The following is a 27,489-nucleotide window of genomic DNA, read 5'->3' on the forward strand; positions in this document are numbered from 1 at the left end:
GCACCGGCTCTTCGAAAAGAGCCCCCTACCCAAGCCCACACCTCCACCCTATCCCCATAACCCAGTAACCCCACCCGCCACTAAGGGCAATTTTGGATACGAAGGGCAATTTAGCGTGGCCAATTCACCTAACCTGCACATCTTTGGACTGTGGGAGGAAACCGGAGCACACGGAGGAAGCCCACGCACACACGGGGAAAACGTGCAGACTCCGAATCGAACCTGGGACCCTGGAGCTGTGAAGCAATTGTGCTAACCACTATGCTACCGTGTTGCCCCTTATGCTTCAAAATAAGGCACCCAGTCAAAACCTAATCAAGAGAGGCTTCTTAATGGGATCAGTTAGATACATCTGCTTCTACAAAACATCTGTCATAAATAGCTATAGAGCAGATATTTAGTACAGGGTCACTTCACAGAAAATACTTTATTTTTCCAAAAGCCGTACAGTTATTTTCACCAATAAAAACTTCCTCTAGTTTAGAAGTTTAAATTAAAGCAAATTCAAATTCCTGTTGAAATATTTAATATGCATCTGTCACAGTTCCGGAGCATATACAAAAAGCAAATTTTATTCCTTACTCTGGAAAATCATCAAGCAGTGGTCTAGGACCATGTGGTCCTTTATAAGAATATGAGGGGAAACGCTCCAGTATTTCTGGTTCTGGCTCCGGTTCTGCATCGAACACATCAATTCCTAAGTTACTGCAAAAGAACAAAAGAAAAGCAAATTTATATATGTAAAAATGTTAATGCTGTTAAATTTTTCAGAGTGATGTTCCTTTTCCACTGCAGAGTATCTTTTTTGGTGTTGATTCAATTTTTGGATAAAATATCCCACTGGCCTCTCTCTATGCCCACCGCACCTACACCCAAGTCATTAAAACAATTGTTAATTTGAAGGGTTTCGTGAAATTTGGAACAGTTAACACTGGTTCATTAATCAAAATTGCTTTCAGCCTTTCAAAAAGGTGCTTGGCACTCTCCTGTCAAACCCACACTGCCCCAAAATCTTCATGATCTCTCACTTTGTTTTAGGCGCAGGAACTCCACCAATTTTGGGGCGGCAAGGTGGCTAGCACTGCTGCCTCACAGCACCAGGGACCCGGGTTCGATTCCGGCCTTGGATGTGTGTGTGTGGAGTTAGTACTTTCTACCCGTGTCTGCGTAGACTTCCTCCGGGTGCTCTGGTTTCCTCCCACGGTCCAAAGATGTGCAGGTTATGTGGATTGGCTATGCTAAATTGCCCCTTAGTGTCCAAAACATAAGGTGAGGTTCTCTTTCAGAAGGTCGGTGCAGACCCGATGGGCTGAATGGCCTCCTCCTACACTGTATGATTCTAACTTCCGCTCTTCTTAGCAACACTTATCCTACAATATGCTCTAGATAAGTTTTGTGCTCTTTCATGAATTCACTTTTGGCAAGGTTTATTACCAAATCAACTGACTGTAGTTTTTTGTTTAAACAGGACTTTTGAGCTGTTTCAGGTGATGTTTACAAATGCCACTATACATCAATACATGACGATAAACCACGCAGTTAGGAACACCGGCCACCACTTAGTTCATTAGCCTGTGAAATGTTGCTGGGGATGTTTCTTAGCCCAAATGGCATCACTCAGCATTGGAAAAGATCATCTGGCATGACAAAGGCTGATGTTTCGTTAGCTCAGGGCATTAAAAGGAACCTTTAACAAATCTATTTTGGCAAGTAACAGGACACTGCAAAAGACTTCCAAGTGAGGAATTGGGTAGGATTCTGCTTTTGTTACTGCATTGTCCTTTCTGTAGTCTATACAGAATCTGGTTGTAACATCTGGTTTCGTCACAAACATAACAGGGGAACACCAGCTGCTTTGGCTAGGTTCAATGATCTGATTTTGCAACATGTACTGGATCGCCACTTTCACCTGAGCCCTTAGTGATAAGGATGGTGTTTGTAGGAGATTTTCCTGCATCCACCTCATGCATGGTTGAAGTTATACAGCCTGGTTTGTTCTTAGATTCATAGAATCTATAAAATCCAGAGAAGTGCAGAAGGGGGCCATTTGGCCTATCGAGTCTGCACCGACCCTCTGAAAGAGCACCCTATCCAAGCCCATTCCACCATGCATTGATTGTGGTCAATCAACCTAACCTGCACATCTTTGGACTGTGGGAAGAAACTGGAGGACCCAGTGGAACCCCACAAGGGGACAGTAACCAAAGGCCGGAATCAAACCTTGGTCCTTGTGAAGCAGCAGTATTGTGCAACCGTACCGCCCTTTAAATACCGGTAAACTTTTGAAAGTATCCTAACCAGACCTTCTCGCTGCCCTGCATCTCAGAAAATATGGGGCTGGATTCTCCGCAGCCCTGCGCGGAAATCGCGTTTGGCGCAGGGCACTTTTACGCCAGAATCGGGCCTGGCACTGCTCCCGTGATTCTCCGTTCCCCGAAAAATCGCTCACGTGTGAATTACGCGGTGCAGCCGGTGGGGGGGGGGGGGGGAGGGGGGCATTGCCAGAGGCCCTCCCAGTGATGCTCCGGTCCCGACCGGCTGAATTCCCGACGGCGTGGTTCTAACCACGTCTGGCCGGTCAGAACTCAGCCCGCGGCTGCCCTGGTGGTGGTGGTGGGGGGGAATCTAGTATGGGGGTGGGGGGGAATCTAGTATGGGGGTGGGGGGGCTTTATGGGCAGCCGGGGCGGCGATCGGGTGGGTTAGATTGAGCGGCGCGGGGCAGATCGTTGGGACCTTCTTTGTTGGTCCAGGTCCGCAGGCTGAGTCAGCCTTCGCGTTTGGCGCGACCGCTACAGGCCGCCGCTATGCGCATGCGCAGACTTGCAACCGGAAGTGCGGGGCCCGTATCCACAGCTGAAGCTGCGAAAAGCACTCCGGGGCCCTGCCAGACCATTCAAAGTAGGTGAATAGTTGTAAATATTTTTAAGGAGAGTCTGGCGTGAAACACCACCGTTTTTACGCCGGCGTGGGGACATAGCCCCATTTTTGGAGAATCCAGCCCCTAATATTTCAGTGTGAGCAAATTGGATAGTAGGAGGCTCAATTTGATGCCCAAATCTCATTCTGCCTCACTCTCACTGTCTCATTCAAGTGGAAATGATTTACTGAACATCTCTTTTGGATTACCCAAGTATTTAAAGAAAGTTTCAGATAACTAAGTATTTGTCTGTGGTATCAGCTTGGCTTCCGATGATGGACTTTGCTTAGCCATTGCTCAGATCATCACATGCGCAAGAAAAAAATCCTGGAATCTTTTCCTTTAACTACTCCATCTCTTTACCTTACTTGGGCTTTCCGTAATTATGGGAGAAGCTATTACCCTTGTCCGGCGAAATCATTTTTCGAGAGTAACAATCCTTCTATTGGTAACTTCTGTACCCCTACTGCAATGTCCACCACTTTAGATCACATGCCAAGAGCGCCCCACCAATATCATTTATTAAAACTTTGGCTCTTAATGCACTTTCTGGTGGAAAAGCTATGCCTTTCCTCAGAAAAAGTATTTAAGAGTGGCTCCCATATCTCTGAATGTTATCAATTTTAGTTGTCCCATTCGGGGGATAACCCATTCGGGTTCCTTTTCCTCTGGGCAAGATTTCTCTGTAACTCATGTATCTCATTCTCCTCTCCTGAAATCACAGCAGGGTTTGCACTACTTGTATTTTCAGATAGAGAAGCTGTGGGTTTGCTATTGGTTGGCTCATAAAACATTTGATGTGCAAGTCCACCATGGATACGGGGAGACACTGGTATATAATGATTACAACCCCTTAGACTTTGTGGAGAAATTGAAAAAACAGAATGCCAGACTATTTCAACGGAGTTGATTATTACAACCGTATCATGTAAAGATTGTCCACATTATGGAAAAAAACAATGCAATTGCTGATGCTTCATCTAGAATTTAACTTTGCCTTAAATCTGCTAACGTCCAAAATAATTCGAGAATAACTGTTAGCAAAAAGTGAGTGAATGAATGAATGTATGTGGGTGTGTTTTAGTATAAAAATATATAAAAGTGTTTCATTTCTCTGAGGTGGTAAGTGTCAGGAACACTATAATCACAGAAAATGGTTCATCTTCAAGGACTAAGAACATTCTAGAAGAATTTGTGTACTGAAAGACACTGTCACTTAAAGGATTAATACAGAAAACTCGACTGCTATTCCTGAAAAAAGTAATTTTTCCTAAGAAAAGGCAATTAAGCAGTTTTAAAGATGCTGGAAACCTCTTCACGCTGGTGGACTGTGTACAGAAGGGTCACATGGTAATTTATGGCTCTGAAAAAATCCATTCCTGGAAACCTGTTAAAAGTTGAGTTTCATTTTGTTCCGAGTAGAAAGAGGAGAAAAGGAGATTGCCTTTGTTTTGCATTCTAGAGTCAGAAATGAATATGCATTGCTCCTAAGTTGGAATAGAGTAACTGCATCCCGGGTCACTGTCCGTGTGCAGTTTGCACATTCTCCCAGTGTGTGCGTGGGTCTCACCCCCACTTCCCAAAAAGATGTGCAGTGTAGGTGAATTGGCCACGCTAAATTGCCCATTAATTGGAAAAAAGAGAAGGGACAAACGGCTGAAGCGGCGGTGAACGCGAGACGACAACAGCAGCGAAATCCGTCTGGGGAAAAAAAAAAGTACTCAATTTATATTAAAAAAAGGAATAGAGTAACTGCAAGTGTTTGTTGAGTCCACCTGAAAAGCAGTGCAAGAATCATCGACTGTTTCACAGAGCAGCGCTGAGAGAACAACCGTGCAATCTGGATTCCATTTCAAGAACTCAGCCATCGGACACTGACAGTCAGGGATTTATGTACGGACGGCAGGATCACAACACTGGACGAACTGGCAGAGAAATTCCAGCTAGCCAGGGGGAACGAGTTAAGGTACCTGCAACTCAAAAACTTCCTATGAAAGGAGACAAGGACGTACCTACAACCGCCATGACAGACATTACTGGAAAAGTTACTGGACGCAAGCATCCTAGATAAAGGGAACTGTAGCGACATGTATGACTGACTGGTAGAAAGGGCCGACACTGTACTGGACGCAACAAGAAAGAAATGGGAGGAAGCTCTGGGGATTAGGGTGGGGTCTCTAGAGTGAAGCACTGCATAGGGTCAGCTCCACCTCCACATGCGCAAGGCTCAGCCTGACGCAGCTAAAAGTGGTACATAGAGCACACTTAACAAGAACTCGTATGAGTAGGTTCTTCCCGGAGGTGGGGGATAGATGTGAATGGTGCCAAGGAGGTCCGGCCAACCACGCCCACATGTTCTGGTCTTGCCCCAGACTTGCGGGGTACTGGACAGCTTTCTTCAAGGCAATGTCCAAAGTGTTGGGGATTAGGGTGGAGCCATCCCCGAAAGTGGCGATCTTCGGGGTATCAGACCAGCCAGATCTATTCCTGGGGAGGAGGGCAGACGCAGTTGCCTTTGCCTCCCTGATCACCCGCTGTAGAATCCTGTTCGGCTGACAGTCAGCAGCACCACCCAAAGCTGCAGACTGGCTGTCTTACCTCTCAGAATCTCTCCAAATGGAGAAAATCAAATTCGCCATCCAAGGGTCAGACGACGGCTTCCACATAACGTGGGAGCCATTCACCCAATTGTTCCGGAACCTGTTTGTGGCCAACGAACAAGCAGAAGAATAGCCAGGTAGCCAAGAATCAGGGGAAAGTAGCCAAGGTGTGGGAGAGAGGGACAGACCGGAGAGGGGGGGCAAGGGATCGACAGCCGGAAGTAGGGCACGGGAAACGATAACAAACTTGGCATCTACAGGAACAGAAATCAAGGAAAATACGGGCGAAAGAAGGGACAGACGGCTGAAGCGGAGGTGAACGCGAGACGATAACAGCAGCGAAATCCATCTGGGAGAAGCAAGTGACAACATAAACACTAGATCCATTTGCGTATTGCCCTCTGTAATTGTTTCTCCGGCACCCAAATGTATATCAACCTCCCCAGTTTACCCAACCCCCCCCTTACAAACAGATGCCTACTTGTGTGTTAAAAATAATATTGCCAACTGTACAGATTGCTGTTGCTGTGCTAGTGAATAATACCCTACCAGTTATTTTATTTTATTGGTTTCTTTTTGTGTGTGCTCTTCTCTTTATATTCTGTGTACATAATGGTAAATATACTTTGTTCAAAAACCAAATAAAAAACATTTATATATAAAAAAAAAGAACTCGGCCATCTTTCCTTTGGACCATCGACTTCTAATCTTTGGTAGAATTCCTCTATTTTTCTTTTCTTTTTCGGTGTGCATGTGCGACTTAAGAGCATCCCAAAAGAGTAATTATTATACTTTAGCGTTTCAGATTTTATGTTCAAAAGCTTTGCTTTTCTATTTGACAAAACTGGTTTTATAATAAAGTAATAAGTTTGTTGTTTATTGAAAGAAGCTTGGTTAAAGTCTTGTTTATTCTGGGCAACAGTCACAAAGGCAAACGATTGGTCATTTTGTTGAGTGAATCAAATTTTTTAATTAATGGTGCGACATGTGGAGTAGTGTGGCTAATCAAACAGTACACTTCTCCCTGGTCGTAACACTACCTTCCCAGAGGCACCACTTCCCCTTCTGCTATTAGACAGGAGCTGAGGAGCATAAAGTGGGAACAGTAATGTGGGGGCTGTTTAAGGCAAGCATTGTCAAACTCGGGGGTGCGACCTGCGGGTGGATACCGGGAGGGCCGCGGCGCTCCCGATCGAGCAAATCTGTGCGCAACATCCGGCTGTTAAGAATGCCGGCTGCAAGCGGCCTTCAAAATGGCCACGAACATGTAAAAAAAATGCGGCCACACTGCGCATGCATGTCAGATCATCGGCGTGCATGCGATGTGCACCGATGTTCGGGCACGCATGCGCAGTGCGGCCGCTTTTTATTTTAAACGGTCGCAGCTTTTTGTTTTACAAGTTCGGGTGGGGGGGTTATTCATTTATTTTATTCGGAGGGGGGGGGGGGGTTTATTTGATAACATTTTACAGGAAATAAAATGCAGAACTTTGGAGACACCGTACTTTCCGACACCGGAAAGCTTCACCTTCATCTTACAGGTTCCATTGGAGGAGCGTGTACGAGGGCCAAAGGGACCCAAAACCATTTCCTCCATTTTTGTCCGCAGCAAACAAGGTAAGAGAAAATGGTGGGTCGCGCAGATCGGCCGGTGTGGGTCGCGAAGGTCGGCCGGCATGGGTCACAAAGGTCGGCCGAGTTAGGTCCCGAAGGTCGGCCGGTTGGTAAAAATGGGTCCCTGGAAAAAAAGTTTGAAGAACACTGGTTTAAGGAGCACTTGCTGCAAGTGCTGGATAGTTTTGTCCCACTAAGACGAGGAAGGAATGGCAAGGTGAAGGAGCCTTGGATGACAAGAGAAGTGGAGCTTCTAGTCAAGAGGACGAAGGAAGCTTACATAAGGTTGAGGAAGCAAGGATCTGGCATAGCTCCAGAGGGTTACAAGGTAGCCAGGAAGGAACTCAAAAATGGACTCAGGAGAGCTAGAGGGGGGGCATGAAAAAGCCCTGGGGGGAAGGATTAGGGAAAACCCCAAGGCGTTCTACACTTGCGTGAGAAATAAGAGGATGATCAGAGTGAGAGTAGTGCCGATCAGGGATAGTGGTGGGAACTTGTACCTAGAGTCTGAGGAGATAGGGGAGGCCCTAAATGAATATTTTGCTTCAGTATTCACGAGAGAGAGGGACCTTGTTGCTCATGAGAACAGCATGAACCAAGTTACTAGACTCGAACAGGTTGATATTAAGGAGGAGGATGTGCTGGAAATTTTGAAAAGCATCAGGATAGTTAAGTCTCCTGGGCCTGACGGATATACCAAAGGTTACTACGGGAAGCGAGGACAGAAATTGCTGCGCTGTTATCGATGATCTTTGCGTCCTCATTCTCCACTGGAGTAGTACCGGATGATTGAAGGAAGGCGAATGTTGTTCCCCTGTTCAAGAAAGAAAATGGGGAAATCCCTGGGAATTACAGACCAGTCAGTCTTACGTCTGTGGTGAGCAAAATATTGGACAGGATTCTGAGAGATAAGATTTATGATTATTTGGAAAAATATAGTTTGATTAAAGATAGTCAGCATGGCTTTGTGAGGGGCATGCCTCATAAGCCTCATTGAATTCTTGAGCATGTGACGAGACACATCAATGAAGGTCAGGCAGTGGATGTGGTGTATATGGATTTCAGTAAGGCATTTGATGAGGTTCCCCATGGTAGGCTCATTCAGAATGTTTGGGGGCATGGGATACAGGGAAATTTGGCTGCCTGTATACAGAATTGGCTGGCCGAAAGAAGAGAGCGAGTGGTAGTGGATGGAAAGTATTCCACCTGGAGGTCGGTGACCAGTGGTGTCCCGCAGGGATCTGTTCTGGGACCTCTGCTCTTTGTGGTTTTTATAAATGACTTGGATGAGGAAGTGGAAGGGTGGGTTAGTAAGTTTGCCGATGACACAAAGGTTGGTGGAGTTGTAGATAGTGTCAAGTGCTGTTGCAGGTTACAAGACATTGACAAGATGCAGAGCTGGGCTGAGAAGTGGCAGATGGAGTTCAGCCTAGTTAAATGTGAAGTGATTAATTTTGGAAGGTCGAATTTGAATGCTGAATACAGAGTAGGCAGGATTCCTGGAAGTGTGGAGGAACAGAGGGATCTTGGGGACAATGTACATAGATCCCTCGAAGTTGCCACCCAGGTTGATAGGATTGTTAAGAAGGCGTATGGTGTGTTGGTTTTCATTAACAGGGGGATTGAGTTTAAGAGCCGCGAGGTTTTGCTGCAGCTTTATAAAACCCTAGTTAGACCACACTTGGAATATCGTGCCCAGTTCTGGTCACCTCATTATCGGAAGGATGTGGATGCTTTGGAGAGGGTGCAGAGGGGATTTACCAGGATGCTATGTCTTATGTAGGTTGAGGGAGCAAGGGCTTTTCTCACTGGAGCGAAGAAGGAAGAGAGGTGACTTGATAGAGATGTACAAGTTGATGAGAGGCATGTATGGAGTGGATAGCTAGAGACTTTTCCCCAGGGCGGAAATGGCTGTCACGAGGGGACATTATTTTAAGGTGATTGGAGGAAGGTATAGGGGAGATGTCAGAGGTAGGTTCTTTGCACAGAGAGCAGTGGCTGCATGGAATGCACTGCCAGTCAGAGTCATTAGGGACATTTAAGCGACTCTTGGACAGGCACATGGACAGCAGTAAATTGAAGGGGTGTAGGTTAGGTTGATCATAGATTAGAATAAATGGGCGGCACAACATCGTGGGCCGAAGGGCCTGTACTGTGCTGTACTGTTCTATGTTCTATTTCCATTCCAACCCTTCTATCTTTGACCTCCTGCAATGTGCCAGATAAACTATATTTAAACATCAAAAACATTTCATCCTGGACAATGTCTAGACCTCCAGTTTAAACAACGGTTTTAGCAATGTCACCCCATATTTCTTCACTTCATCTCTTGTCAATTCCTTTCAATCATATTTTTCTTCCTCTGGCACCTGTGCTTCACTCCTATTTCTCAACTCCATTATGTCCACCCACCATCCCCATTAGTCTCTTAAGTCCATTAGTCGTTTTTGCTGGCGTTTAAAGACACTGAACTTGACTAGAAGAACCGTTGGCTCTTTGGCAAACTCTCCAATTCCTCCATTAGATATTTTGGATCAACTTCAAGCAATGATTTGGTTGAGTTGATGTTCTGCAATTTCATCTACGATGTGCCTCAGTTTTTTTTAATGCAAAATATCTTGTATGAATGCAATAATATCCATTCTGTCACAATTAAAATGTGTAAAATGCATTTTTAATCACCCTCATCCAATTGAGCAATTAATCATAGTCTCCTTGCCTGGATAGGTTACATGGTCAGGAAGGGCCTTTGTTAATTTATCAAGTGATTATTATTATTTTTAAAATTTTTTTTTAAAATTTAGAGTACCCAATTCATTTTTGTCCAATTAAGGGGCAATTAAGCATGGCCAATCCACCTAGCTTGCGCATCTTTTGGGTTGTAGGGGCGAAACCCACGCAAACACGGGGAGAATGTGCAAACTCCACACGGACAGTGACAGCCGGGATTGAACCTGGGACCTCGGCGCCGTGAGGCCGCAGTGCTAACCCACTGCACCACCGTGCTGCCCTATAAGTGATTATTATTGACACAAGAGTCTTGGCAGAGTATTTGGAAAGGCCATTGATTGGAGGAGCATATTAAAGAGTGAGATTCTAACCTCCATAACATTTTCAGCAGGAGGTACTGCATAGTGATCTGGAGTTGGAAATCTGGCGGATTATTTCCTGTACCAGAGAACACTGCATCCGAATGTAATTCACTGAGCTGGGTGACTATGAACTGAACCTGGAATGATCTTGGCGTGTAGTTCAGCTACTCACCAGATACTTGCCAAGCCACGTGAGAACAAAACAAATTGTATGATAAATTGCTTTTAAAATTCTAGAATAAGACCAAAGAATTTTTTCTTAAAGCCGTATAATTACCTTCTCATTGGTCCACTTCGAAGGTCAGACAGATATACGCTTCCATCCATTTTGTGACCACGAGCGGTATTAAAAACTTTAATTTAAATAGGATGAAAAAAAAAGTTACTTGGAGGTCTAACTTTGATAAAAATGAAAACCTTTAGAATAAATACGATACATACGTTCAATTATTGTCTCAGGGTCCACTTCTTCTACATCGATGAGATACCTTTAATTAGGTTATAACGTAAAACACTTCAATACAAGCCAGAAAAATAATTAAATGTTTCTAAAATATACTGAGTAAAAGTTTTATCACTGATTCAACTGCAGTTTACACACCACTTAAAATTTGTGTTTTGGAATCAGTTACAACCTATTGCATAGTAGTTTATTTCATTCCCAGGATGTGGACATCACTGGCAAGGCCAGTATTTATTAACCATCTTAATTGCCCGAGAAGACGGTGGTGATGGCTTCTCGAGTACAACCAAGTGGCTTGCTATTTCATTTCAGAGGGCAGTTCAGACTCAACCACGTTGGTGTGGGTCTGGAATCACAAGTAGGTCCGAGTGGCAGGTTTTCTTCCTGAAAGAACATCAATGAACTTGATTTTAATGACCATCGATAATCGGTAATTGCTGAGGCTATTTTTCAATTTAGGATTTATTTAATTAATTGAATTTAAATTCCCCAGCTGTCATGGCAAAATATTAACTCGTGTCTGTGGATTATCAATGCAGGTCTCTGTATTACATGTCCAGTAATATAACTAATATACTAACAATCCTCATCACAAATGCCAAGTAATGTATTCTTCAGCTTCATTACATGTGCAGTATTTTCAAATTTTGCAGAAAATCCAACAGCCCTCCCTCCACAAAAAAAGAACATTGAAAGGCTTTTAAGTACCACAAAATACGTGAAAAAGGGCAGTGGCAGTATGAATACAAAATTGTTTTTGAGACAGCTAATGAATGGTACTTTAAAATAAATAAATAAATTTAGAGTACCCAATTGTTTTCCAATTAAGGGGCAATTTAGCGTGGCCAATCCACCTACCCGGCACATATTTTGGGTTGTGGGGGTGAAACCCACGCAAACAAGGGGAGAATGTGCAAACTCCACACATACAGTGACCCAGAGCCGGGATCGAACCTCAGCGCGTGAGGCAGCAGTGCTACCCACTGCGCCACCGTGCTGCCTGTGAATGGTACTTTTTAATGTGCAGCAATGTCCCTCAGGGGTTGATAGTAAATCCACAACTCTTTTTGATATATATTAATTACCTAGATTTGTGTAATCAGAGCATAATTACAAAGCAAGCGGAACAAGATGACAACGGCAGCGAACTCTGTCTGGGAGAAGCAAGGGACGACAACACCACGAACAGATGCCTACTTATGCGTGTAAATAATTTTGCCAAGTGTACAGAGCTTCTGCTGTTGAGCGGGGGTATAATACAGTCCAATGGCTTCTCAGGGAAAATTAAAATGTCAGCAGCAGCAGCGACCCATAGGGGAGTGGGGGTGAGTGCTCCGTTGGGAGGGTGTGGGAAGACTGAGGCGCGTGGGGTCACGTCTAGTCAATTGCTATTGTATATTCTCTTTTTGCACTATGTTAATGTTCACTCTATTTTGCTGTGTTAGGATTATTACTATTTATGAAAAACTTTGCAAAACTTCAATAAAAAAATAAAATAATTACAAAGCAGACAAATAACTTTCTAATAGCTTTTGTAAACCATCAGGAGGGTAGCAATTATCTTCAAGAGAGCATAAACATGGAACGGCATGGTGGTGCGGTGGTTAGCACTGCTGCCTCACGGCACTGAGGACCTGGTGCGATCCTGGCCCCGGGTCAGTGTGTGTGTGGAGTTTGCACATTCTCCCCATGTCTGTGGGGTCTCAGCCCCACACCCAAAATAATGTGGAGGGTAGGTGGATTGGCCACGCCAAATTGCCCCTTAATTGGAAAAAAAGAATTGGGTACACTAAATTTATTTTTTTAAAAAGGGCATAAACATACTGAAATTTAAACAAAGTAGCTTAGGGTGACTGATGTGGTGGGGAGTCTCAGGGGATAGCTCTGCTCGCACCCCCGTTCCATGGAGTAGCCCGGGTGCCATCGGTCACCCCGAGGGAGGGGGAAGTGATGGGGCCCGTGCCAGTCACTCCCGCAAGGGAGATGCCAGAACACCCCCCCCCCCCCCCCCCGGTGCATCTGGTGGGAAACAGGCAGAACAGGGCAGCACCGCGCCAACTGGGACAAGAAGTCGCCTGCCAATGGGGACCCAGGCCACAGGCCGGGAATAACAGCAGGGTGCCTTCACTCATGATGTGTCATCTGGGGACCCACCTAGACATGGTGAGACAGGGCCTCGAAGGCCAGACAGTTAGACACCAGTTAAGCTGGCATGGGTGCAGGGTACAGTTTAGTAATAGGGGTTAAGGCACATATATGTATATTTGTGCATATTAAACACTGTTACCATGGTTAAAACCACCTCGGTGCTCTGACAGATGGGCAATGGGTGGGCTGGTCTCAGCTGGACAGAGAGGGAATGCGGGGAGGGCATGGGCAGACGTGGGTGGCCCGTCACCCCAGGGATCCAATGGGATGTGTGCTGGAATGGCCAACTCGGGCTACCATGGGCAGGAGTCAGATCTCGTCATACGGTGCGGAGCACCAGAGATCAACGCAGAGTGGGTTGTCATCATCCTCCATTCCATGGACCATACCTGCTGTTACTGCCAACCCAAGGCCCAAACCCCGTGGTGTGTCAGGTATGCATCACGGAGGGAGTTGCGGGGGTGGGTGTATGGCAATTCGGTGTCTGAGCCCCTGGCCAGTCCCCCGTCCCCCCAACTGGTGAACCTGGAGGTGATCAGTGTCCCGTGTGTTTTGGCCCTGGCGCACATGTTGTGCAGCCTCCCTTGCCTGCTTAGGCCTATGCTCTGCCCATCCTCGCCCTCCCTTGCATCCTCCTCGCTGGATGAGGCCTGGTGTTCCTCCTCCAGCGCGATGCTGTGGAGGATGCAGCAGACCGCCATGATGCGTGTGACCCTCTTTGTATCTTACTGGAGGGCCCCTCCAGAGTGGTCCAGGCACCTGGACCACATCTTCAGCACCGCTCAATCACGCTCCTTATTGCTGTATGAGGGTCATTGTAGCGGGTCTCCATGTCTGTCTGTGGCCTCCAGATAGGTGTCATCAGCCACGACCGCAGTGAATAACCCCTGTCGTCTCCTCCTCAGTCTTGTTGGATGGCTGGCTTTCCATCATGGGCGGCTGCCACCTGTTCCTCTGCGGCACACTTCACCACTGGTGCTTCCTGCTCCTCCTAGAGCAGCTTGAGCTCATACAGCAGCAGGGCATCCCCTAGGGCTGCAGGAACTATCAGGAAGGCCACCATTGCTGGTTGAATTCCAATATCCATTGTCTGCAGGGGGTGAAAGGCCAACATGCTAGCATGGTGCATACACCCGTGCCCAATCAGGTCCAACGGGCTACACAATGACCCTGGTTCGCACTGCAGACTCCGCTTCCGCATGTCATCCCACCCCAATCCCCACACCACTGGCCTCTGGCCCTGGCGTCCATCCTTGATGCCAGGGGTATCATCAGCTGGCACAGCACTTGTCAGCGACATGCTCCGTGGCCCCCATCCAGCACCCCCATAGGGGCTGGGGATTAGGCGGGTGGGGGTATGGCAGAGGGTGGGCCACTCATATGGCCGGTGTCACTCTGTGGAACCAGGAGGTGGGTGGTCAGTGGGGTGCGCAGCAAGATGGCTGCCTTGCAGGCTGCAGTATTGGTGGTTCATGACTGAACACTGCCCACCTTGGCTCCTGGTTCTGCAGAGTGACATTGGCCATCGCTCCCCCCCCCAAATTAAAGGGGGGGGGGGGGAAAGAAAAGAGGTGGGTAAAGAGGGTCACCCCGGCCACTCGGCCCATTCCATCACACCCCACCCTCTCTCAGCCTTGGCTGTGCTCACCCATTGCAGCCAGTCTGGCCAGTGTCCGGCCCGGCAGTTCACAGCCGCTCCTCCGTGTCCTACCTCCTCTCTCTCCCTCACCAACCACGACACTGGTTTCACGATTTTTAAAAGCACAAGTGAACTGCGCTGTCGGGGACTCAGCCCATTGGAGGATGAGAATCTCGGAGTCCCCGGTAAATACCGGTTCGGGCCCGCTAATGACATGCAAGTGGTGTTTACTGTACATGCGTTCCAGAACGCATTGACGCCGCTGTTGAGGTGACAGAGAATCACAATTTGTTGTCAAATTGGCGCCTCCCACTATTTTGGCAACGGAACCGATTCTGCATCCAATTGCATTTCGCGATTTAGGAATCAGCCAAAGCAGAATCACGGCCATTGGTCTTTGGTTCCAAGTACAAACTCCACCCCTCTACCTTGCAATTGTCAGAGGCTTAAACGGATGGTTTGCAACCTTGATGACATATGTGGCCGCAAGATGAGCTCCTAAACATATACCCACCCCACCAATCATTAAGACCACCGATTTCTGCACTGGTGACATCCCTCACACTGTCCCTGCCTCAGCCCATCTGCTGCCGAAACCCTCATTCATTCCTTTATTAACCCGAGACTGGATTAATCCAATCCGCTCATGGCTGGCCTCCCACATTCAACCCTCCACAAACTTCAGTACATCCAAAACCTGCAGCTCCATCTCTACTCGTTCCAAGTGTGACACAGAAGAGCGGCATGGTGGCACAGTAGTTAGCACAATTGCCTCAGTGCCAGGGACCCGGGTTCAATTACAGCCTTGGGTGACCATGTGTGGAGATTGCACTTTCTCCCCGTCTGCATGGGTTTCCGTCAGGTGCTCCGGTTTCCTCCCACAGTCCAAAGATACGCAGGTTAGGTGGATTGACCATGATCAATTGTCTCTTAGTGTCCCAATCCGTGCAAGTTACGGGGTTACAGGTCGGGGGGGGGGGGGGGGGGGGGGGCCTAGGTAGGGTGCTCTTAAAGAGTCGGTGCAGACTTGATGAGGCGAATGGCCTCCTTCTGCACTGTAGGGATTCTATGGTTCTAAGTCCCATGCAATCACCGCACTGCTCACATTAGCTCCCGGTTAAGCAATGCAGCAATTTAAAAATTCTCACCTGTGTTTTCAAATCTCTCTTTGGCATCGACTCTCACCCCCAATCTTAAATTTCCCTAACCTTCCAAGATATTACCCATCCTCTTGAGAAACCCAGACTTTAATTGCTCCACCATTGGTGACTGTGCCTTCAGCTGTCAAAGCCCCAAGTTCTGGAACTCCTTAAACTTTACAATCTTTAAAACTCTCCTTAAAATCTACCTTTGCCATTTGCTCTAGCATCTCCATGTGGCTTGGTGTCAAATTTTGTTTTCTAATGCTCCAGTGAAGCACATTGGGATATTTCATTCTGTTAAAGGCACTGTATAAATGCAAGTTGTCATTACTGTTTTTTTAAACACAGCAAGTTATAATTTGGAATGCATCGTAAGAACAGAGCAATGCAATGGTGGAAGCAAATTCAAAATGTAGTTTTCAAAATGGAATTTAATAAATATTTGAAGGGAAATTATTTGCTTGGCAAATGGGGTAGTGTAGGGGAATGGGTTCAACGTAAATGCTCTTTGAAAGACCTGGCATAGGCACATGGGTCGAATTGTCTCCCTCTGTCCTGTAGCATTTAACGATTCTACGACACTAGATGTCTCCTTTTCTACATACAGACAAAATAAACAGATATGATTTATTTGATATAAATTGATTAATTTGGCGACCGAAAGAATAATTTAATAATTTCACACTGAGGGAAAAAGTGTTGTTTTGATATTTTATAAAACAAGGAGTGTTCCCAGAGAAGGAATGGGAGACAGCAAGACTGGAGAGCTGAGGTCTCGAGGCATTCATTCTTGCTAATTCTGTTCTAATGAATGCAAGCTGAAAAATTTAGATAACGTGCCTCCTTTTTCAGGAACACTCAGGTTCTAGGCTATCAAAATGACTATTAGATGCATAGATTAATTAATTAAACTACTCAATATACAATAAAACAAATAATTGTTGAAGACTTTATTAATAATAATAATCTTTATTGTCACAAGTAGGCTTACATTAACACTGCAATGAAGTTACTGTGAAAATCCCTTTGGCGCCACACTCTGGTGCCTGTTCGGGTACACGGAGGGAGAATTCAGGATGTCCAATTCACTTAACAGCACATCTTTCGGGACTTGTGGGAAGAAACCGGAGCACCCGGAGGAAACCCACACAGATACAGGGAGAACATGTAGACTGCACAGACAGTGACTCAAGCTGGGAATTGAACTTGGGACTCTGGAGCTGTGAAGCAACAGTGCTACCCACTGTGCTATTCATTAAATAAATAAAATAAGGTTAGAGTAAGAGATGGCAGAGCAGGTTGTGTGTCTGGATTGCAGAATGTGGATGTTTGTGAATGGTGAGACTGTCCTGAGCAAACATGTCTACAGGAGATATTTTCAAATATTTCCAACTGGAATCTCTCTGGCTAACAGGTATGGAGCTGGAGTGAGAGTTGCTGGCACATGAGGGAGGATAAGAAATGTTTGGACAGTTTAATTGAGAATATAGTCACAGAGGAAACAGAAGTTCAGGAAAGGGAGGGTGTGACTCTTCGAGAGTTGGACAGCAGGAATTCATGAGAGGTTGAGGATGAGGTGCTGCAGATATTGGATACTGGCTCCATTCAACAAGAATGACGTGTTTATATAGCCTGGCCCCGTCAGCCTGTGCCTGTCTAGAATTTATATGTGGTAGTAATAAGGGACTCTAAATAGGGACAGATAGCATCCTCTGTACCCAAGAACGAGGATCCCAAAGGATGTGTTGCCTACCCGATGCCAGGGTAATGGTTATCTCACTGCAGCTGGAGAGGTACTTGGAAACAGAAATCGGTAAATCCAGTTTTCATAGTCCTTTTAAAAAAAATATCCGTTCATGGGATGTGGGTGCTGGCTGGGATGTTGCCCATCCCTAAATGCCCTTGAACTGAGTGCTTTACTGGGCCATTTCAGAGGGAATTTAAGAGTCAACCACATTGCCGTGGATCTGGAGTCACATGTAGACCAGATCAGACAAGGACGGCAGATTTCCTTCCCTAAAGGACATTAGTGAACCAGATGGGTTTTTATGACAATTGACAATGGTTTCATGGTCATCATTGGACATTTAATTCCAGATTTTTATTGAATTTAAGTTTCACCATCTGCCATGGTGAGATTCGAACCTGGGTCCCCAGAGAATTACCCTGGGCCTCTGGATCACTAGTCCAGTGGCAATACCACTACGCCACTGCCTTCCTTGCAAGTCAGAACTAACAACATAGGAAGGAAACAACGTTGCTGAAAGACTCAAATTAAAAATCAGGACCCCATCTCTGGATTATTGCCCGAGTCATATGCAAATTGATATAGGAGCAAATGGATCAGGAGAATTAACAGGTGGCTAAAGGGCTGATGTGGGAAAAGAAGAGTTAATTTTCACATGACAAACGCACCAGTTCTGGGACAGAAGGAACTTACCAATGGGATGAGCTCCACCTAAACTAGGATGGGGCCTGTATTCTAGTGGAAATTATAAATAGGGAGGTGGCAAACATTTTCACCTACAAAGATGGGGAAAGGATCTACAAGAAACATAAACCACCTAAATATAAAGTGAACAGAGAAGGCAAGCATAGGAAATAATAAACTAAGAGAGGACACTCAGCATTAGAGTTGAGGAAGAAAGCTCCTGCTTTTTCAATATTCAACTAAAAACTTAAAAGCCAAAAGAAAAGGTGAGATTTAAACTTGCATTTAGCTTTTCAATTCTACCTTACTTGAAGGACAACTCCAGCATATTTTGGTGCACCCGTGTTCTCCTAGGTAAAATTTATCATTCTGGTGATGTTAAAAATCATACCAGTTTTTGAATCTTCCAAATGCATTTGCCCAAGATGCTTCTTGAGGCTGTAAATACCAAGCGTTTGTTTTATCATGCTATTGTGTCAGATGATCTGGACAATAGGTATCCTAGTTTCCCTTCATGTCAAGGCCAAAAAGTGCTTCTTCTGTTCAACTTTTCCCTGTTGGATTTTACAATGTAGAGTTTCATCGTAGAGTATCATGTGCTGTCAGTATCTTGACAATTCTAGTGTGTGAAGGTCAGTGCGCTGTATTTGTGGCCTCGCAATTTTCTGTTTGTTAAAATGAATACAGATAACCAAACAAAGCCACAAGTCAGGTATGCCTAAACTGGGGCAGCACGGTGGCGCAGTGGGTTAGCCCTGTTGCCTCACGGCGCCGAGGTCCCAGGTTCGATCCCGGCTCTGGGTCACTGTCTGTGTGGAGTTTACACATTCTCCCCGTGTTTGCGTGGGTTTCATCCCCACAACCCAAAGATGTGCAGGGTAGGTGGATTGGCCATGCTAAATTGCCCCCTAATTGGAAAAAAAAAATTAATTGGATACACTAAATTTACTTTAAAAAGGTACGCCTAAACTGTGAACCTGCACTTCAAATGCACTTTGTTGCACAGAGTTCTGTCCCAGGAACCTAAAATTGTAAAACCTGTTCAGCTACCCATGTTTATCTCTTAGTTAATTCTCCTCCCCACTACACTTTAAATTAAAATCTAAGTCTATCACACATGGGTTCCTGACCAAAGAGGACATCTGGATATCAGTATTGTTCAGTGATGACTCAATATGAAATATGACCATCTATTAATTCTCCTTGACGTTTCACTCAATATTATAGCAGAGAGTCCAGTGACTAAGGGACACAGATTTAAAGTAATTGGTAGAAGGATTAGAGGCGAGATGAGAATTTGTTTTTCCCTCCCAGAGGGTTCTGGAACTCGCTGCCTGAAAGGGTAGTAAAGGAAAAAAACCCTCAACTAATTTAAAAGGTATCTGGATGTGCACGTGAAGTGCTGTATCCTGCTGGGCTATGGTCAAAATGATGGAAAGTGGGATTAGGCTGCATGGCTCATTTTTCGGCCAGCGCAGACATGACAAGAACATGGGAATTACGAGCAGAAGTAGGCAATAATTCAGCACTTCGAGCCTGCTCCGCCATTTAATCAGATCACGGCTGATCTCTTACTGGTTTCAAATCCACCTCTCTTCCAGTTCCCCATATCTCATTAACCCATTGTTTTTTTTTTTTTAAAATCAGAAATATATCTACCTCCTACTTGAAACCATTTAATGACTCAATGATCCCACTGCACTATGGGGCAGCGAGTTCCACAAATTCACCACCCTATGCGAGAAGTAGTTTGTCCTAATCTCTGTTCTAAATCTACTGCCTCTCAACATATATCTGTAACCTCTCATTCTAGAAGAGGAAACATTTAGTCTACATTTACTTTATCAATCCCATTTAGTATTTTATACACCTCGATCAGATCCACTCTCATCCTTCTAAACTCCAGCAAGTATAAATCCAAACTGTTTCATCTCTCCTCAAATGCCAACTCTTTCATCCCTGGAATCAATCTGGTGAACCTCCTATGGATTGCCTCCAAAGCCACCACATCCTTCCTCAAATAAGGAGACCAAAACTGGACACAATAATCCAGATGTGGACTCACCAACACCTTATACAATTGCAACAACATTTTTCTACTTTTCTACTCCAGTCCTTTTGCAATAACCACTGACATTCCATTTGCCTTTTTAATTACATGCTGTACCTGCTTACCGACTTTGTGCGATTCAAGAACAAAGGCACCCAGATCCCTCTGCCCAGACGTATTTTGAATCTGCTTTTCATTTCGATAATAATTTGCCATTCTATTTTTTTTCAGCCAAAATGGATAACCTCACACTTATCTATATTAAACTCCATCTGCCCAAGTTTTGGCCCAATCTCCTACCCTATCAATATCCGTTTGTAAAATCTTTATCTCCTCTTCACTGCCTGTTTTCTCACCTATTTTAGTATCATCCACAAATTTTGCTTTGTTATACTCTCTCCGTGCTTGCAGGTCATTTATATAGTCAACAGCTGTGGTCCGAGGATGGACCCCAGCGGCACCCGCTAGTTACAGTTCGCTAGCCCGAGAAGGACTCATTTATCCCGACCCTCTGCTTTCTGTCAGTCAGCCAATCCGCAATCCCCTGCTATCTCACGTTCTGGATCAGTCTTTTATGCGGCACCTTGCCAAACACCTTCTGGAAGTCTAGACATACCACATCCATAGATTCCCCATAATCCACCTTGCTGGCTACATCCTTAAAGAACTCAAGCAAGTTTGTCAAGCACGACTTACCCTTCATAAAACCGTGCCGACAATGGTGGATTGAGCTTTGTCTTTCCAAATGTTCAGTTATCGCCTCCTTATTGATTAATTCCAGCAACTTCCCCACCAGAGGTCAAGCTAACCAGTGTGTAATTTCCTATTTTTTGCCTCACTCCCTCTTTGAATAGGGGCGTCACATTAGTGTGTTTCCAATCCATCTGGACCCTTCCAGAATCCAGGGAATTCTGAAATATCACAACCAATGCATGCACTTTCTCTGCTGCCTCCTCAGTACCCTAGGGTGCAGGCCTTCAGGTCCTAGGGACGTATCTGCCTTTAATCCCATTAGTTTATTCAATACCGTCTACCTAGTGATGGCCCATGTGCCCTTTTTCTGTGCCATAAGCCAGGGAATAAAACCCTGGTTAAAGTATTACATCCAGTTCTAGTGGCCATATTATAAAAAGGGTATGCAGGCACTGGAGACTGTACATATCAGGAGAGAATTGACAGGCTAAGCCACTTTTCAGTGAAAAAGGCAGCCCAGGGTGACATAATCGAGATCTTTAAAATTATGAAAGGGAGTGGATACAGAAGGAATGTTTCTTCCTGTGGGGAAGGGCATAACCAGAGGAGGACATCAACATAAGATAATCACCAAGAAATCCACTTCTGGAATTCAGAAGAAACTTATTTACTCAAAGAGTGGTGAGAATCTGGAAATTGCCACCTCAAGGGGTATTTATGGCATTTAAGAGGGAACATGTGTATAAGGGAGAAGGTAACAGGATAAAAGATAGAAGCTCGAATGGAGCATAAACTTCACATGGACTGTTGCACCAACTGGCCTCTTTTTGTGTCATATACCCTATGTAAAGTTGTAAGGCTACCGTGGTAACGCATATAGATTCATTGCAATCAGTATATTTCATTCATAGGTTATCCCCCCTCCCAATTAAGGGGCAATTTAGCTTGGCCAATCCACCTAACCTGCACATCTTTGGGTTGTGGGGGTGAAATCCATGCAGACACGGGGAGAATGTGCAAACTCCACATGGACAGTGATCCAGGGCCGGGATTCGAACCCGGGTCCTCAGCGCCGTAGTCCTAGTGCTAACCACTGCGCCACCGTGCTGCCCTTATTGGTTATCTCTGATTGCTCAATTATCAGGAAAAGTATGGGCCTGAATTGAATTAATAAAAATGTGAACATTCACAACCATCATCACCTTGTATTTGTATATGGGCCATTATGAAGGCGAATCTCTCAGGATGCTTGAAAGCCACAAAAGAAAATGATCCAGATTTAAGCAATACTTACCGACAGATAAGGTATCCAGTTCTATTAATTCCACTGGTACAGTGAACGCCAATAATTTTATCTAAAAATAAATCGGAAGAATAAACAAAATTGAAACATCTTCAAAGTGAAAGAAATGACGATGACAAAATAATACACAATGCTACCAAGAATTCGGAAATGCTTGTAAGGTTCTCAGCACAATGTTTATTGTCCAATTTGTGCAATAAAAATATTTTATTGACTAACTTCAAGTATTAACTAGGGACATTACATGTGATTTTCATTTTAACCTTTATACTTCAAATATAAAGTTGGGTTAGAAATCAAATCATGCATTTTTGTCAGTTTCCTCTCCTCACAAGTGATGAGTTCCATTACAGTATGTTTTCATATTCATTTCTCAACACCTTGCCCGCGTGACCATTCGTACATGAGACTGGTTAGTGAACTTTCTTTGGAAGATTGTTTTACCATGGAACAAGGAGACGTGTACAATCAGGAGAGGGGGTTTGAGGTTGATCCTACTCTCAGCCAACTATGTGATGATCATCAGGAGTGACCCATTTTCCCCTTTAAATCTCAGCAGTGCTAAGGCCAGCTGCACTACTCCTACTGCCACTCCCAACACAGATTTTAAAAGTCAGCATAGTTTTGAATCCAATCACAGGATCTTTTGGCAACACTGCTTTGCCCCACACTGACTTATTTTTAACTTGAAACCTCAAGAGAGCTAAGGAATTTATTTTAGTTCCCAAATATCTCAATATGTAACTACATATTTATGGCATGCTTTTACTTAGCCAAAAATAAACTGATATTAACTGTTTAATGGAATTGAAGCTTCTAAATCGGTCATAATAGTCTGAATGGTGGCAATCAGTAGACATGTATGCCCATTCAGCATATTTAATGCAAGTTTTGCATCCTTAAAAATTGTATCTACTTTTTTCTCTTTCTCCCATGACAAGCAACAAAATGGCCATGATGATAACTTGGAGCCACAATGCGTGGGTGGAATCTGATGCAGCAAGGGAAATCTTGAAGTAAGTGCATTAAAATGCCACTAATAGACACACGGAAATCACCTTGTTAGTTTTTTGTTTCTAGGTTTGGTGTCAATTGCTTGGCAACGGGATTGAGGAGGACCCAGTTGACCGAATCGCAACTCCAGTATTCAGAACAAAGAAAAATTAATTGCACAAAGGAGGACATTTGGTCCATCGTGTTCATGCTGGTCAAAAAAGAGCTTTGAAACCTCATCTCAATTTTCAGCTCTTGGTCCATAGTGCTAAACGTTACAGTACCTAAAGTACATATCTACATTTAAAAAAATGATGTGTTTCTGTCTCTACCATCCATTGTATTACATGTATGGCTGATGATGTTGACTGAGAGGATGATCTATCTCAACCACCTTCTCCCTATTGTGCACACCCTTCGTTTCAGTCAAATAGTCTTTGAATATATCTACTCTCATGCACCACGGTAGTGAGTTCCACCCTGGAGTTAAAAAACTACTCAACTCCTCCCTAATCCCTCAACCAATTACTTTAAATCTATGCCCCCTGATTATTGACCTCCCTGCTCTTGTAAATAGGTCCTTCCTATCCAACCTCTTTTCGCTATAATTTTATATACCCTCGATGAAACTTTCTCCCAGCCTGCCTGTTCCAATGAAAACAAACCCAACCTATCCAGTTTTTCCTCAGCTAAAATTCTCCACTTCTGGCAAAATTCTCATTAATCACCTTCAGACCCCCTCTAGAGTGACTGCATCCTTTCTATAACAGTGACCATAACTCTATGCAGTACCTCAGCTGCAGCCAAACTCGTATTTTACACTGTTCTAATGTAATCGTCCTGTTCTTATAATCTAGGTCTTGTCCAGTAAAGAAAAGTATGCCATCTTGATCATTATTTCTGCCAGTTTTGTTACTGCCAGGGATTTGTGCACATATATGCCAAGGTCTCTCTGTTCTTTTATATTTCTCAGAAACTTATCATTTATTGTGTATTCCATTGCCATTTATTTATTTATTTTTATTCTCATTTTCCACATTTTCCTCAAATACACAACACAAGATAACCAACAATAACAAATACAGTATACACCCCCAACCAGCATCCCCTTCAACATATAAACCCAAACATCATCCCGACATTCCAAGTACATCAAAACAAAAAGACCAAAGTGCTCAACTCCCCAATAGCAGCTCCCCTCATGTTCGATGACATCCAATTCTTGAAAGTGCAAGATAAACAATGCCCATAAATTGTAGAATCCTTTCATCCTCCCCCTCAGCTCAAGCATCATCTTTACGAGCGTTCAAAAATCACATGTACCACCCCCGAGATTATCTTAAAATTCTCTCTCCAATATCCCTCCAGCATCGGGCAGGACCAAAACATGTGAACATGGTTTGCGGGGCTCCTCCCACAGCGCTCTTACATTCTCCACCCCCTCAAAGAGTCGGCTCATCCTTGCCCTTGTGAGGTGCACCCTATACACGATCTTCAACTTATCGGCCCCAACCTTGCGCACGAGGTGGGGAAGGTGAAGCCAGACTTGGCAAGGTGGGGATGGTCCCTCTCGCGCTGGCAGGTTGGGTGCAGGCGATTAAAATGAATGTGTTGCCACGTTTTTTGTTTATTTCAGAGCACCTTCCGGAGCACCTCACACCACAGCCCATCCTCCAACTCTTCCTCCCACTTGCTTTAATCCCAAGGATACTCCTCCAAAATCCTGCCATAAATCGCCAACACCACCCCCTTCTCCGTTCCTCCTGTCGTCAATACCTCCTCCAACAACGTGGAGGTCGGCGCTATTGGGAAGCTCTGAACCTCCTTCTTGGCAAAATCCCAGATATCTAAACACTCCCCTGCCCGTCCATATTTCTCCCCCAACTCCTCAAGCCTCACAAAACGACCTCCTAGGAACACGTCTTTTAATACCCCGATTCCCCTCTCCTCCCATCTGTCCCTGGCTCAAACTGATGGTTCCCCCTAATCGGCATCTCTCTTGACACCGCCCACAATTTAAAATGTTGCCTCAACTGCCTCCAAATCTTCAGCGCTACTACCACCGGACTCCCAGAATATTTACCCAGGGCCATCGGAAGCGGCGTTGTGGCCAACGCCCTCTGCCCCAACCCCCTGCAGACTCTCCTCCATTCCAAACCTGGACCCGCCCCCCCTTCCCAAATTCAACTCCTCACCTTTTTGGCATTCACCGAGTAATAGTACAATAAATTTGGGAGTCCCAAGCCCCCTACCTGCCGTCCTCTCTGCAGAAGTATCTTCCTAACCCTGGCTACCTCCCCCACAATAAACAAGGTGATCAACTTCTTCACCTCCTTAAAAAACAGCTTTGGCAAAAATATCTGCAGGCTCGGAAATATAACAAAAAACGTGGCAACACATGAATTTTAATCGCCTGCACCCAACCTGCCAGCGAGAGAGGGAGACCATCCCCACCTTGCCAAGTCCGCCTTCACCTTCCCCATCAAACTAGTATGATTGTACCTACGGAGCCCTTCCCAGTCCCGCGCCATCTGTACCCCCAGGTATCTAAAGTGGGTTACCGCCCTACGGAATGGCAGCCCCCCAACCTGCCTCCACCACCGGCTGGGACACCACAAAGTATTCACTTTTCCCCCAATTTTAATTTAGACCCCGAAAAGGACCCAAACGTTCGGAGAAGCTCCAGTATCCACCCCCCCCCCCCAAAATCGATGCACTCGGCTCTGACACATACAATAATAAATCCGCGTACAGAGACAACCTATGATCCACTCACCCCCACACTATTCCCTTCCACACCCCCAAACTCCTCAGCGTGATGGCCAAAGGTTCAATCGCTTGCGCAAATAACAGAGGTCCCCCAGTGCAGAGTAAAATATCCCAAACTCATATTGTTTGTGCAGACACTCGCCCTCGGCTCTCTATACAATAACCGTACCCACTCCACAAATCTCGGCCTGATCCCAAACCACTCTAACACTGCAATCAAATACCCCCACCCCCACTCTACCCGATCAAATGCCTTTTCCAGGTCCAGCGCCACCACCACCTCGGTCTCCTTTCCCACCGCCAGCATTATAACCACATTTAACACCCTCCTAATATTTGAGAATAGCTGCCTCCCTTTTACGAACCCAGTCTTGTCCTCCCCTATCACCTTCTGGAGGCACCCCTCCAACCTAGCCGCCTGCACCTTCGCCAACCAATATCTTCGCATCCACATTCAATAATATAGGACTGCACGACCCACACTCTGTTGGATCCTTACCCTTCTTCAGCAGCAAGGAGATCAGGGCCTGCCCCAAAGTCTGTGGCAGCACCCCCTTCCCTGTCGCCTCCTCAAACATCCCCACCATCAGCAGCGCCAACTTGTCCCTAAATTTGTTATAAAGCTCCACTGGGAACCCATCTGGTCCTGCCACCTTCCCCGATTGTATCCTCCCAATTGCCTCCTTTATCTCCTGCCCCCTATCGACCCCTCCAATGTGGCCCTATCTTCCTCCCCCACCCTCGGATATTCGAAAAATGAAAATCGCTTATTGTCACAAGTAGGCTTCAATGAAGTTACTGTGAAAACCCCTAGTCGCCACATTCCGGCGCCTGTTCGGGGAGGCTGGTACGGGAATTGAACCGTGCTGCTGGCCTGCCTTGGTCTGCTTTAAAAGCCAGCTATTTAGCCCAGTGTGCTAAACCAGCCCCAACCCGTCCAGGAATTCCGGCATCTCCCGGTGGCTCTGACCTATACAAATTTTCATGAAAGTCCTCAAAAACCCGATTGATCTGGTACAGGGCCACCACCAATTTCCCCGTCCTATACCGCAACTGAATAGTTTCCCTTGCCGCTGCTCCCTCCCTCCGAAGTAGGCCTGGCAGCATGCCAGCCCCGCCTTCTCCCCATACTTATAAACTGCTCCCCTCGCCCACCTCAATTGGTGCACCACCTTCCTCGTGGACAACCAATTGAAACAAGCCTGTAGCTCCCTCCTCCTTTCCAAAAGCTCTGAATCTGCATTCTACGCGGACCTCCTGTCCACCTCCAACATCTCATCTAACAACCTTCGTTGCTCCACCCTCTCCTCTTTATCCACCTTCGCTGTAAACGATATCAACTCCCCCCCTCACCACCGTCTTCAAAGCTTCCTATACCACCACCTGTGATATCTCCCCGTGCAGTTGAAACCCACGTATTCCTCAATTACCCTCCCGATCTTTTCACAAAAACCTTGGTCCCCCAGTAACCAACTCCCAACAGTGCCATCCCTACTACTACAAAAAAATCTATCCTCGAGTAAACCTTGTGGATCTACGCCTCTGCCGCCTCAAAGTAAAAGGCTCTGGAGCTGTCGGTCACCCTCAACTTCGCTGGGTACACTACGCCAAACTGCAGTGCAGCCGCCACTCG

The 27,489-nt window shown here is 45.5% G+C and overlaps 1 protein-coding gene and 1 long non-coding RNA gene across 5 annotated transcripts in view; one reads left to right on the plus strand and one right to left on the minus strand.

Moving 5' to 3' along the window:
- Positions 1-27,489, plus strand: part of LOC140393087 (uncharacterized) — a 77,607-nt gene that overhangs the window by 47,367 nt on the left and 2,751 nt on the right. For both annotated transcript variants that reach the window (XR_011935486.1, XR_011935487.1), the window contains one exon: positions 23,036-23,110. This is a non-coding gene — a long non-coding RNA (uncharacterized lncRNA). The remainder of the gene's footprint in view (positions 1-23,035; positions 23,111-27,489) is intronic.
- Positions 1-27,489, minus strand: part of LOC140393086 (RNA/RNP complex-1-interacting phosphatase-like) — a 90,264-nt gene that overhangs the window by 532 nt on the left and 62,243 nt on the right. For all 3 annotated transcript variants that reach the window (XM_072479097.1, XM_072479099.1, XM_072479096.1), the window contains 4 exons: positions 22,086-22,146; positions 10,667-10,713; positions 10,503-10,578; positions 583-705 (listed from right to left, as the gene is read on the minus strand). In XM_072479097.1, coding sequence (XP_072335198.1) covers positions 583-705; positions 10,503-10,578; positions 10,667-10,713; positions 22,086-22,146 — 307 coding nt within the window. The remainder of the gene's footprint in view (positions 1-582; positions 706-10,502; positions 10,579-10,666; positions 10,714-22,085; positions 22,147-27,489) is intronic.

The sequence above is a fragment of the Scyliorhinus torazame genome, chromosome 16 (genome assembly GCF_047496885.1).
Source record: "Scyliorhinus torazame isolate Kashiwa2021f chromosome 16, sScyTor2.1, whole genome shotgun sequence".
NCBI lineage: Eukaryota > Metazoa > Chordata > Chondrichthyes > Carcharhiniformes > Scyliorhinidae > Scyliorhinus > Scyliorhinus torazame.